This window comes from Pteronotus mesoamericanus, unplaced genomic scaffold (assembly GCF_021234165.1).
Source record: "Pteronotus mesoamericanus isolate MK-2021 breed Mesoamerican mustached bat unplaced genomic scaffold, CSHL_Meso_final scaffold_21, whole genome shotgun sequence".
Lineage (NCBI taxonomy): Eukaryota > Metazoa > Chordata > Mammalia > Chiroptera > Mormoopidae > Pteronotus > Pteronotus mesoamericanus.
In genome coordinates, this window is record NW_026555310.1 from 15,105,622 (window position 1) to 15,120,038 (window position 14,417).

Sequence of the window (14,417 nt, forward strand, 5' to 3'; positions counted from 1 at the left end):
GGTAATGGAGCCTGTGTCCAAGGGGCTGTCTAAGGGGCTCTCCTGTGTGCACTGCCAAACGTATGGCCCAGCATCAAAACCATCCTGTAGTAAGAGCGGCAACCTCTCAGCTGTGCGTGACTAGTAAGAGCAGAGACATCTCACCAGTGCTCCACTAGAGAATACTGGGCTAGGCTTCGCGTGGGAATGTGACTGCCGGGAAACCACCCGAAGCCGGATCCCACTGGAAGAACTACAACTCCCATAGTGCTTCACGCGAGCTTAGGGCTACTCTCTGTTTTATCACTTCAGCCCAGGCCGCGAAGCTCTCAAAGACTCCGCCCCAGGGTTCTCTCTTTGCCTTTTCAGTCCCGAGCGTGGTCCCGTTCCAGTCACCGGAAGGAGCCGTATGACGTCACTAGGCCCTACTCATTGTGTAGGGAGGAGTTGAAGGACGGTCTCTAGCTGGGTTCCGGCGGCCCTGGAACCGCGGAAGAGGCTCTTGAGGACCGCCGCGATGCGGCGGGTCCATAAACTCCTGGATCTGTGAGTGAACCCTGTCCCCGCCTTCTCTTCGCCCCGACCCAGCGTCTCCCCCGCCCAGCCGGGTTCTGCGCTGCTCTCCCTCCCTCTTCCTTACCATCTCCTGGGTTCCTGATGTGTCGTCTACTTGTTGATGACAGTTGTTCCCCAGTGGGCTGCTGGGCTGGGTTGCCTCTCTGTCCCCTGCCCGGGACGTTCCCAGATGGGTGTCCGAATTCTCAGTCATCCTTGACAGCTCGACGCCCTGGTAGCTCCTGGCAGTGGCCTGTTTGTGACGGGAGTTGAAAGCTTTTGTAGAACAAAACACTAGATGGGGCTGTCAGAAGCCTTGAGCCAAGTTCCTCCCAGTTATAATAACTGGTATAAACATTAATTCTTTGAGGCAGCCTGGATTTTTGACTGGGATGACCGGGTGGAGCTCTCTCGGCTTTGCCTTTCACCAGCTATGTGACCATAAGAGAGGAACAGCCTCTCTCTGAGCCCCAGTGCTTGATCTATACAATCAGTGTAACAGTACCTGTCTAATGGAGTTGTAGTGAGGAAGAAATTTGACATACGTAAAGTCCTTAGAAGGATGCCTAGTGTCAAAAGAAACTTCTGAGAGCCTTACTTGATATGAATATTTTATTGAGGGGGAAACAAGGAACTCAGAGGCTAGTGACAATGAGGAAGTTGTTTAATCTTCAGGATGGTTATTGCAATGTAATGAGAGTATACTAAAAAGTATACTAAAAGTAGATTATCTTATACTATTTTTTTTTTTTTACTATTTATTTATTTTTAGAAAGAGGGGAAAGAGAGGAAAGAGAGAAGAAGGGAAACATTGATGTGAGAGAGAAACATCCGGAAATAGAACCGGCAACTTTCGCCTTGCGAAAGGATGCCCAACCAACTGAGTCACATGGGTCAGGGCCAATAAACTCTTTAGGTTCTAATGTGTGCAGCACTTTGTCTTCTTTTGGAAAGGAATCATAGAACCTTTTGGACCTGGTGGACATAAGCCTCTCGATATAGCCTTAGTGCCTTAGCATACTGAATTATGTTGTGACTTAGGATAAACATGAGGATATCTCATTTCAATAGGAGGCAGTGTTATAGGTAAGTTCCCATTTAAGTTAGTCCTTTAAATGGTATAAGCAATCAGGTATTTAATAAAAAAACATTTCTATGGAACAAAAAAAAGACAAAGGTTAATAGGTGCAGCAATTATAAACTGAGTTTCTGAGTCTAGAGAGCAGCCAGTCAAGAAAATTTCTGGATTTGAGCTTCAGTCTTTAGATGGTGGAATGAGCATGGCAGTTTTAATCTGATGAATTTTCCGGGGTTGCAGTTTGAATGTCTCTGTTGATGACATCAGATGACCTGGTGAGCTTTCTGAGTGATCCACACAGAAGTAGGCATGAATATTGTTTACACATGATCTGTTGTGGTCTCAGCTCTGCCATTATGTTGTGAAAACAGCTATAGACATAGCTATGTTCAAAGAAAACTTTATTTACAAATGCAGGCAATAGACCAGATATGGCTGATGGGCTGTAGTTTTCTTACCCCTGGTTTAGGGTAAGGATAACAGCTTTCACATTGCCCTGATCAGCCAATACTGCTGCAGTCTGTTTTCCAAAATTCTGATTCAACTGGACACCCAATGAACCCCATCAGCTTTCAACTGAGCTGAACCATCAGTGAACTAGGTAGGCCCAGACATTTAGTGAAACTTCTGTGAATCAAGGGCCCCACTGAGCCAATTGCTTTGCTTCAGGTGGTATGAGTGGTGGATACAGTGTCCCCCAAAGCTGTCACTTCTCCACAAAAAACAAAGATCCCTCTAGAGCCAGGTCAACTGTGACTTTTTAAAAAATTATATTTGACATACATCATATTTGTTTCAAGTGTACAACACAGTGACTTGACACCTGTATACCTTACAAAGTGACCACCACGATAAATCTAGTAACCATCTGTCACTGTACAAAGTTATTACTATAGTATTTACTGTATTCCCTATGCTATACATTTAATCCCTATGACTTATTTATTTTATAACTAGAAACTTGTACCTCTTAACCCTGTTCACCTTTTTGCCCTTCCTCTTACCACCCTCCCCTCTGGTAACTATCAGTTCTGTGTATCTCTGTATCTCTGTTTCTCTTTTTATTTGTTTGTTCATTTCTTGTTTTTTTTTAGATTTTATAGATAGGTGAAATCATACAGTATTAGTCCTTCTCTGTCTGACTTATTTCACTTATAATACCATCTAGGTCTATCCATGTTTTCCCATGGCTGAATAATATTACATGTGTATATATGCCGTATCCTATGTATCCATTTATCTATCAATGGACACCTAGGTTACCTCCATATCCTAGCTTTTGTAAATAATTCTGCAATGAATGTAAGGCTGCATATATCTTTTCAAAAGAACACTACTCTTTTCTTTGTATAAATACCCAGAAATGAAATTGCTGGGTTGTATTATAGTTATACTTTTTATTTTCTTCCATACTGTTTTCCATAATGGCTGTACTAGTTTATCAACTTGAATACACTGTTTTCATATGATCAGCAAAGCCTTTGGGCCCTTCTATTACAAGTTATAGAGTCCAAGTTGATCCATGTCAAAATAAGGATATCAGGCCATACAGTCAGTCACAAGGTCTCATGCTCAGGCATTCAACAAGAGCTTATTAACAAGTTAATAGTTGCCTTAAAAAAAATATGTGGTGGCAGATGCATCAGGCAGGTAGTAATGTTGTATAGGCATACCTCATTTTATTGTGCTTTATTTTATTGCACTTTGCAATTTTTACAAATCTAAGGTTTGTGGCAACACTTTGCTGAGCAAGTCTATCAGTGCCATTTTTCCAACATTTTCTCACTTTGTATTTCTGTGTCACATTTTGTTCATTCTTGCAATTTTCAAATTTTATTATTATTATTATATTTGTTATGGTTATCTATGATCAGTCATATTTGATGTTACTATTGTAATTGTTTGGGGTATCCACAAACAATATCCATATAAGATGGCAAACTTAATTGATAAATGTGTATAATATGACTGCTCCACCAACTGATCCCTCCCTCCTTTTCTTTCCCTCTCCTTGGACCTTCCCATTTCTGAAGACCCAATAGTATTGACATTAAGCCAGTTAATAACCCTACAGTGGACTCTTAAGTGTTCAAGTAAAAGGAAGAGTCACATGTCTCACTCTAAATCAAAAGCTAGAAATGACTAAACTTAGTGAGGAAGCCATGTTGAAAGCCAAGATAGATCAACAGCTAGGCTTCTTGCTCCAAACAGCCAAGTTGTGAATTCAAAGGAAAAATTCTTAAATAAAATTTAAAGTGCTACTCCCATGAATACATGAATGATATAAGAGTGAAACAGCCATATTGCTGATATAGAGAAAGTTTTAGTGGTCTGGCTAGAAGATTAAAACAACTACTACATTCCCCTATGCCAAAACCTAATCCAGAGCAAGACTCTGACTCTCTTCAATTTTATGAAGGCTAAGAGAGGCCAGAAACCTGCAGAAAAAAGTTTGAAGCTAGCAGACATTGTTCATGGGGCTTAAGGAGGGAAGCCAGATCCATACAAGGTAAAGCAGCAAGTGCTTATGTAGAAGCTACAGGAAGTTATCCAGAAGATCTAGCTAAGATAATTAATGAAGGTGGCTACACTAAACAACAGATTTTCAATATAGGCAAAACAGCCTTCTATTGGAAGAAGATGCCATCTAGGACTTTCATAGTTACAGAGGAGAAATCAATGCCTGGCTTCAATGCTTCAAAGGACAGGTTGACTCTTTTGCTAGAGGCTAATGCAACTGGTGACTCCAAGTTGAAGCCAATGCTCATTTACCATTCCAAAAATCCTAGGGTCCTTAAGGATCATGCTCAGTTTACTCTGCCTGTCCTCTGCAACTAAAACAACAAAGCCAAGATGACAGTTTGTCTATTTACAATATAGTTTATCAAATATTTTAAGCCCACTGTTGAAACCTACTGCTCAGGAAAAAAAAATCTTTTCAAAATATTTCTGCTCATTAACAGTGTACCTGGTGACCCAAAAGCACTGATGGAGGTGTCCATGAGATTAATGTTGTTTCATGCCTGCTAACACAACATCCACTCTATCCCATGGGTCAGGAGTAATTTAGACTCTCAAGTCTTATTTAAGAAATACATTTTGTAAGGCTACAGCTGCCATAGATAGTGATAGTAAATGGTAGATTATAGATGTACCTGGGCAAGGTAAATTGAAAACCTTCTGAAAGGGATTCATCATTCTAGATGCCATGATTCATGGGAAGTCAACATCAACAAGAGTTTGAATAAGTTGATGGAAGACTTCAAGGAGTTCAAGACCTCAGTGGTGGAAGTAACTGCAGATGGGGTAGAAATAGCAAGGGAACTAGAGTTTTTATGTATGTATGTATTTATTTTAGAGAGAGAGAGAGAAACATTGATTAGTTGCCTCCCATACACGTCCCAACCAGAGATCAAACCCACAACCCAGGTATGTGCCCCTACCAGGAATCAAACCTGCAACCCTGTGGTGCATGGGATGATGCTCCCAACAACTAAGCCTTCCACCCAGGACAAGAGAACTAGAATTTTAAGTGGAGTCTGAAGGTGTGACTGAATTGCTACAATCTCATTTTAAAAACTTCAATGGATGAGGATTTGCTTCATACGGATGAGCAAAGAAAGTGTTTTCTTAAGATAGAATTGACTCCTGGTGAAGATGCAGTGAAGACTGTTGAAATGACAACAAAGGATTTAGAATATTACATAAACTTGGTAGAGCAGCAGCAGGGTTTGAAAGGATTGACTCCAAATTTTTTTTACTCTAATTTTAAAAGAAGTTTTATAGTGGGCGAAATGCTATCAAATAGTATCACATGCTACAGAAAAGTTGTTTGTGAAAGAAAGAGTCAATGTGACAAACTTAACTTTTTTAATTTTAAGAAATTGCCTGTGCTCGCTCACTTCAGCAGCACATATACTGAAATTGGGATGATACATAGATTAGCATAACCCCTGCACAAGGATGACACAACAATTCATGAAGTCTTTCATATTTTAAAAGAAAGAAATTGTCAAAGCCAACACAGTCTTAGTAACCACCACCCTGATCAGTCATCAGCCATCAACATCAAAGCAAAACCCTCCACCAAGAAAAAAATGTTACAATCCACTGAAGTCCCAGATGATGGTTAGCATTTTTTTAGCAATAAAGTACTTTTATACTAAGGTATGTACATTTTTAGACATAATGTTACTATACATTTAATAAACTACATTATAATATAAAGTTTTATGTGCACTGGGGAACCAACAAAATTCATGTGGCTCACTTTATTGCAATATTTGCTCTATTGTAGTAGTCTGGAACTGAACCTGCTATACCTCCAAGGTTTTCCTGTACTTGAAAAAGCTTGTCTGAATACTCTGGTAGCTTTAAAGTCTTTAAAGCTGTGATTGTTCTTTCTCTTCCTGTGGTTCTATATGGTTTCTGCTATACTCCTCAGGAGGGTACAGAGAAGTAGGTAGGCTATGAAGCTAGGTACATGGTCCATATAACCCCTCTACATGTCTCTGTTCTAAACAGGAGAATCCACTCTGATACTTATGGACTAGGAAAGTATAACCATGTAACACATTTATATCAATTATACGTTCAGTAGCAAAACCCACAACAACACTATACTGATAGACCCAAAGGGCTCCACCATGAGGTCACTTTAGCATCTCTTCCTCACTGAGAACTTTACCGAAAACCCATCAGTTGAATTTGGGTGCCTTTTCCCCCCTAAAATATCAGAGACCAGAAGCTTTTTTTAAAGATTTTTATTTTATTTCTTTAGAGAGAGAGGAAAGGAGGGAGAAAGAAAGGGAGAGAAATATGGATTCACAAGAGAAACAGCAATCAGTTGCCTCTAGCATTCCCCAAACTGGGGACCTGGCCCACAACCCAGGCATGTGCCCCAACTGGGAATCAAACCAGCAACCTTTTGGTTCACCGCTAACCAGGCCAGTGCTCAACCCACTGAGCCACACCAGCCAGGGCAGAGACCAGAAGCATAATGAATGTATGAGTTATGAATTACAGCAACAGTCAACACAAGACTATGTTATTATTCCCTGGCTATCAGTGTGAGGAGTGCAGAGTGGTCAGAAAGGCTAGCTCATACAGAGTCTTGGGAGTGGCCAGGATGCAATTTTTCTCCCTTGGCTGTCTACTCCAGTGTTGGTGCCTGGGCGTAGGCACTGCTTCCTCCTCTGGGTACCTCCCAGTGATCATTTCAGCTCATAGGTCCCTTTCTTTATGCCCCAGTGGACACCACTGCATTTTACCTTACAGTCCTTGATAACATTGGCCATCTTTATGCTCAGCACACCATGATCCTCACCAGTCACGTTGGACTGTGGTGGGAGCAAGATATATGAGCAGTTGCCCTTGCACTATTTGGTAAGGATTGATTATTCCCCTATGTGTTGAGGGGCTGTTCCCTGTGGCTCAACAAAATGAACTTCTCATGGTTTTGATTCACCCAAAATTCTGTCAAATAGCAAGGTCCTCACTACTGATACCACTTATGTCAGCTTACCTCAGACGCCATAATAATGTTGTCATTTAACTGGAGCCACAGGATTTGCTACCCTAATTGTCATAATAGCATTCCTTCCTCCCATATAGAGGAGTGTGAGCAATAACCAAACACCACTCATGTGGCTTGTTTCAATCCTACTTCTCATCAATAGGCAGGACAGTGGAGAGCTCTTACTCCTTTTCCCTTCACCCAGCAACTGAGTGAGAGCATTTGTTTCCAAACCACAGGGAGTCTTCTCATATCCCCAGACCCACCCCACAGGATTTTTGCCCTTCCTCTTCCATAAAGCTATGTTTTGGTCAGCATCCAGTTCTCATTACTAAACCGTCAGATCTAGGATTTGATTTTATTTCACCTACATACTAATAGATTAGACCGCTACTGTTTCATGGATGCTGGCAGAAGACACAAGATTCCTGGGCTAGAGACAAAGAACTTTGTTACTCACAGTAGAGCAAGTAGCATGAGCATTAACATATTTGCCTTCATTCCCCTTCTTCCCCAAATCCCATGGGTGTGACACAGAGGTCTCAGATGAATGCCTGCACATATCTGTGGTTGCATTTCAGAAAAGGAACACAGAGCTTTGGTAATAAATTGTTTTATAGCAAACAATATGCATACCTGCCCTTAATCCTCGAAGTAGACAAGACCTAATCTCTCAGGATTGCTTGTTGCAAACACAGCCAACCTGAGAAATAGCCCAAATGAACAATTGGGACCTTCCATTTGTGGCATACTCACAAAAATGTGAAAGACCTAACTATGACGAAAAGGCAGAAGTTGGGAAATTATCTCACCTTCATTTTTAACTCAATTTAACAACTTACAGCGTTTTTTAAATATACAGTACATCAGTATGTCTCTCCCCTGTGCCTCCCTCTCTGTCTGTCTCTCTCACATACCACCCTTTCCAAAAATTGTTTGGAATCCAATGAGATGGAAGAACTTGGTACTCAAAAGTAAGCAAACTTAAAATGACCAATTCATTTGAAAAGAAACTGAGTATGTATTTGAAAAAAAAAAAGGAATCACAGCATTTCCTATTAATGGGACTCAGATATTTGTTAAATGGATGAGAAGTTTGATGAGATTTGGAAGATTTACAAAATGGCAGCGTAAGGAAGCTCCATGGACCTGCTTCCCAAGAAAATAAGCATGAAGTTGAAAGTTGTAACACAAAAGCAACCACTTCAACTCTCTGGAAATCCTCCTGAGGGCATGCAGAAAATGAGGAAACAGTCATTCAAGATAATCTATTAAAATTCAGAACAGTGAGTGTCTGTGGCATTTCAACTATACCTGTTCCCTTCCTGCACCACCTCTCCCACTCCAGCTTGACTGGAAGTTTCAGTCCAGGTGAGTATACCTCAGATGACGGGACTACCTCTCCTCTAAGCTTCCAGTTAAAGGCTTCGGTATCTTCCTGAGAATGCCTGGATGCCAATGTTTCTCATCATCTCTCACACCAAAAACTTCTTCTCAGGCTCAATTGTAGTCAAGTATGGCTAAGAGGTTGGGGGGATGCTACTTCCACCTACCCCTCACTCATAGGGCAGAGGCTTATCTCAGCATATTATTCTAGGGATACTGAGGTCTCAGTCTCCCTCATCTGAGCTCATTCATGAGGAAGTTTCCATCCTAGAAGAGGCAAGCCAAGAAGACCAGAGGTTATCGCCCAGAACCCTGCTCCTAAACCAGGGTGTCACTTAGAGAGAAGTAATCATTATCTGTTAGGATTGTCGGTGACATGGACTGTGAAAGAATTCACAAAAAGAAGAATGTGTAGAGAGTTTTTATTCACTCTCCAAGAATGGAGAGGGTTGTGATCTGGAGAGATACATCAGCATTGAGGGGTAGGGGATTTGAGCTTTTTTTGAACTATAATTGGATTATAAAAGGGTGGAGGTTGCTACTGTGAGGCCCCTGGGTTGTTGCAGGTGTTGTAGCACAAGGCTACAGTTTATTATCTTTTGCCTGTGGCTGTAGGGAGCAGTTAGTTGCATTCTGTTCTTGATTTCCTGTAATGTCTAGTCCTGGGGAACATAAGCTCAGAAAAGTAAAATGGCAGTCATGTTTAACAAGGTCATGGGCCTGCTAGGCAAATGGTGCCACCATAGCAAATGGTACTGACTTTATCCTTTTATCATCCTGCTCCCAGCTCTGAAATTATGCCTCAGAGCTTTTTCTTCCCCAGAGGGAGAGGCAGGCTGCAAAACAGAGAATACCAAAGCTCCCAAGAAACTGACTTTATTTGAACATAGGGTGAGTGAAGTTCAAGCCTACGTGCACTCTCAAAATCAGTGGAGATTTTGGTATTAAGTAATTGCAAAGAAGCTGATAGCTTCATGTGAGATACCAGATAAACATAGGCCAGCAAGTTTATTAGAGAAGACCTAGGAAAGAGACATCTTACAAGAGTTAGCCTGAGGTGAGAACAAACCTTAGAAATTAACACTGTAAAGGAGTCCAAAGTGAATTGGATGAAATTGTGAACCAATTTATACTCCCAGGCATTGCTGAAAAAATTAGAGCAGTCTAATAAGTGGATGCTAACAGCTGGCTTAACAGAATAATGAAAGAAAGAGATAGTCAAAAAGAGCCCTGCTAAAATCAGAGTCTTCCCAGCGTGACAATACTTCCAAAGCTGTGACTTCTCAATACAAACAACACAAGAATACCTTGCAAAACTACTTGTGCAAAAAAGGAGTTAACAGTCAAAACTTACAAAGCATAAAAAGAAAAAAATAGCATAAAAGAGACAACAGAAAATAGGAGAATTGATACTTTAGGAATTACAGATGAGAGAATAATTTGAAAGATATTTTAAAACAAATACATTAGAAATGTTAAAAAACAACGGAATAGGTATTTTTCAGGGAAGAACACAAATAACAGACATTTTTTAAAAATTAGAAGCCCTAGGAAAGAAAAATATAGTCTTTGAAATAACAATCTAAGTTACCTTGCATGTTTCATAATGGATCATAGACTGGAATTTGATACATCCTATCTATCTAAAATAAGACGTACTGTTTCCCTTTCTTTTCTACTCATATAGTTGGCTGAGTATGGGACCCTGGGGGTGCCATTGAGGTCATACTGCAGGTTGGCCTTATCCTACTACTTGGCCTACTGTTGATAATAACCTTAATTAAATGCTTTAAGAGACAAATTGAACAAATTTGATTTCAGCATCTGTTGGTCAAATTAATCTAAGTAGCTGACAGAGTGACATACTTGTATAAATATTTGAGTTTATCCAAGAACATGTTGGGATGGATAGTTGGGAGAGGCAACCTTCGATGAACCAGTACATTCCTGCTGGGTATGTCCAGAATGCAGGGCCCTGGTTGCTCTTTATCTAGGTAATTTCTCAAGGTTGTGTTTGTAGCAAGTAATCTTAAGGGTGAAGTATTGTCCCCTTCCAAAAAAGAGCAGGCTTGCTTTAGTTTGCTATAAAAGTGGTGAATCCCCAAGCTCATTGTTCCTCTCCTATAAGACAATGCACTCCATGGGAAAACATCCATCTGGGCTTACTGACATTACACTGTAGGACTAGGAGGCCATGGGGAACTAACACAAGCATGAAATTCTGCATACGGCTCTTGTAATGAGTAATAAAATTCTTTTTCTCTGATCCAGCAATCTCATGCCTTCTGCTAACATTCATGGAATGGTAATAAGCTAATTTTTAGCCTGTAAGAAGGATAAACTCTCAGGCCTTACACATTTCTTGGCAAATGCAAAAATCAATTACTGATAGTTTTTAAATCAAAAAGCAAAAGGTAAAACAATAAATTTAGTAATTTTTTTCCTAGAAGAAAACATAGGAGAATGTCTTTATGAACCAAGGACAGTAAAAGAATTTATACACAGGACACACACAAAAATACTTGTCATAAAAAAAACAGATATATTGGACTACAATAGGATGAATTTTTCTTCAGCAAAAAAACAAAAACAAAAAAGAAAACACACATGATTAAGAGAGTAAAAAGGCATTCCATAGAATGAGAGGTATATTTGCAATGTATATAACCAACAGAAGGCTCATATCCAGAATATAAAAGGAACTCCTACACATCAGCAAGTAAAATGGTAAACCCTAAAGAAAACCACGCAAGATACTTGAACAGCACTCTATAACAGGCCATCCAAATTAATTAATAATCAGGTATTGTAATTTAAAGGCATATTGCATGGCTACTATACCAGTTCTGTTGAGAAAGTATCCAGACATGTAGCGTGAAAAATAGAGACATTTATTGAAGAGGACACAAGATACAAGGAACATTGTACACAGAACAATGATGCCTCAGTCCCCTTCAAAGTGGGAACCATGGGACCTCACACAGTTCTCCCAATTGCCATCAGTTGGCCCGTCATATTTTCCTGAATCTCATCGATGGTCTGAAATCTCTTCCCTTTTAAAAGTATATGTGTGTGGGTATACATGCATGGGTGATTTTAATTTGGAAAAGCCAGAAGTTACAGGGTGCCAAATCTGGGCTGTAGGGGGGGCTGAGTCACCTGGGTCATTTGATGTTTTGCCAAAAGACTCTACAAACAATGTGAGTTGGCATGTTGTCCAGATACAGCTCTCTGCATCAATGCAGGTTAATCTTGCAGCATATTAACAAAAGAAGTGAAAGATTATGGATCAATATTAAAGCCAAACAGAGGGAGACTCAATATGGTAGAGGAATGAATGGAAGCTATACTAACCTCCTCCCAAGAACAAATTGGAATTATGGAAAAATCATCCTGAATAACCAACTGAACACTAGCTGGAAAGAAGCCTTATAACCATGGATAGGCAGAAGAAGCCACATTACCACAATGAAACAAGGGAGTGCAGAGGAGGCACAGGATGGATGGCTGGGCTCCCTTGGACACAGCTGAAGTCCTAGAGGGATATTTCAGTGGCCCAGTCCCCCTGAGAAGTGTGGGGGTTATAAACCCCAAGCTGGGCTTTCCAGCCTATAGCACCAGAACCTGGAAAGGAACCCAAATAACTATGGCTGTGAAAAATAGTGGAGTTTCTGTCCACCAAGGAGAGATGCTGGAGATGCAGAGAGCCTCTTAGGGAGCTAACACATAAAGTTCCATTTGCAGCCACTTAACCCAGTACTCCAGCAGAGGGAGGGCAGAGTGGACTAGAGATGCATGAGGAAAGTCTGGGGTTGGTGGCTCTGGGGAGAGAAGTGAAGGAACAGCTGCCAGGATCCCTGTGCTGAGTCATTCCCCATACTGCCAGAGCCATCTTTCTCAGGCAGAACAATCCTCACCAAGTGGCTTCAGCCTAAGGGGAAGCAATAGCCCTGTCCACAGGAATTACTCTGCCCCCTCCCTGTCATGCTTAAGCCCTGCTGCTGAAGAATACAGCTGGAAGACTTTCACTCTTTAAGCCTAACAGAAAGCCTCCAGGCAGAGACAATACTTCGGAAGCTCTGAAACTGTAGCTGACCTTCCCCCAAGCCTGGTGCTGGTAAAAGGCAGGCTTGGTTCTTTCTACACACACCCAGACTCAGCAGAGGGAGACACAAGCTGTGTGGGTCACTGATATCTCAAAACATGTTGCCCAAGGCCAGTTATAGGCAGGGTTTGAATTAGTTGTGCATGAGTCTAGCAGGTCTACCTAATACATAGAAACAAATACAAAGAGGCAGCCAGATGGGAAGACAGAGAAACAGGCCCCAATGGAAAGAACAAGAGAGTTCTTCAGAACAACTAGAAGAAATGATGTCAAGCAATTTATGAGAGAGTTTTGAGTAATGATTATAAGGATACTCAACAGCATGAAATAAGACAAAGAAACCATCAAAAAAAGACAAATCAGAAATAAAGAATGCAGTATCTGACATAAATAATAGACTGGAAGGAATAAACAGTAGGTTAGATGAAGCAAAGGATCAAAACAGTGATTTAAAATACTAGGTAGGAAAAAACACCCAACCAGAGCAGCAAAAGAAAAAAGAATTTAAAAAATGAGGAGAGCTTAAGAAATCTTTGGGACAATGTAAAACATAACAACATCTGCATCATGAGAACACCAGAAGAAGAAGAGAGTGAGCAAAGGATCAAGAACCTATTTAAAGAAATAATTCACCCTAATCTGGTGAAGGAAAAAGACACACAAGTCCAGGAAGCTCAGAGAGTCCCAAAAAAGTTGGACCCAAAGAGGTCTACACCAAGACACATCGTAATGAAAATGTCAAGACTTAAAGACAAAGAGAGAACCCTAAAAGCCACAAGAGAAAAGCAGATATATACAAGGGGGCATCAATGACACTCATCTGATTTCTCAACAGAAACATTTCAGGCCAGAAGGGAGTGGCATGAAATATTCAAGGTGATGAAAAGCAAGGACTTACAACCAAGGCTACTTTACCCAACAAGGCTATCATTGAAAATCAAAGGAGAAATAAGGAGCTTCCCAAACAAGAAAAAGCTAAAGAAGTTTGTTAACACCAAACCAATACAGCAACAAATGTTAAAGGGCTTGCTTTAAGAAGAAGAACAACAACAAAAAAAAGAAAAACAGAGGAAATAGTTTAAATTTAAAATGGCAATAAATACTTACCTATCAATATTTGCCTTAAATGTAAATGGTTCAAATGCTTCAACCAAAAGACATAGGGTTGCTGAATGGATAAGAAAACAAGATCCATATATATGCTGCCTCCAAGAGGCCCACCTCAGATTGAAAGGTACAGACTAAAAGTAAAGGGATGGAAAAAGGTTTTACATGCAAATGGAAAGGCAAAAAAGCTGGGGTAGCAATACTTATATCTTACAAAATAGACTTTAAAACCAAGGCTCTAGTAAGATCCAAGACACTGCACAATGATAAAGGGAACAATCCAACAAGATGATATAACCCTAGTAAACATTTATGCACCCAACATAGGAGCACCTAAATATGTAAAGCAATTCTTGATGAACATAAAGGGAGAGATTGACAGAAATACAGTCATAGTCAGGGATTTTAACACCACTTTGACTTCAATGGATAGGTCTTCCAGACATAAAATCAACAAGGAGACAGCAGCTTTAAATGACACAATAGGTCAAATGGATTTAATTGGTATCTTCAGAGCATTTCACTCCAAAGCAGCAGAATATATATACTTTACAAGTGCATGTGGAACATTTTCTAGGCTAGACCACATGTTAGGACACAAAACAAGTCTCAATAAATTTAAAAAGGTTGAAATCACATCAGGCATCTTCTCTGACCACAATGTTATGAAAGTAGATATCGATCACAAAAAG

At 40.3% G+C, this 14,417-nt stretch overlaps 1 protein-coding gene and 1 non-coding gene across 2 annotated transcripts in view; both read left to right on the top strand.

The window, feature by feature from the left end:
* The first annotated feature begins 413 nt into the window (after window positions 1–413).
* AMN1 (antagonist of mitotic exit network 1 homolog) overlaps window positions 414–14,417 on the top strand; it is a 52,867-nt gene continuing 38,863 nt past the window's right edge. The window contains exon 1 of the mRNA XM_054591276.1: window positions 414–525. Coding sequence (XP_054447251.1) covers window positions 497–525 — 29 coding nt within the window. The 5' untranslated portion in view covers window positions 414–496. The remainder of the gene's footprint in view (window positions 526–14,417) is intronic.
* LOC129085156 (U6 spliceosomal RNA) lies at window positions 5,503–5,610 on the top strand. The gene has a single exon (XR_008530659.1). It is a non-coding gene; the product is annotated as a U6 spliceosomal RNA (small nuclear RNA).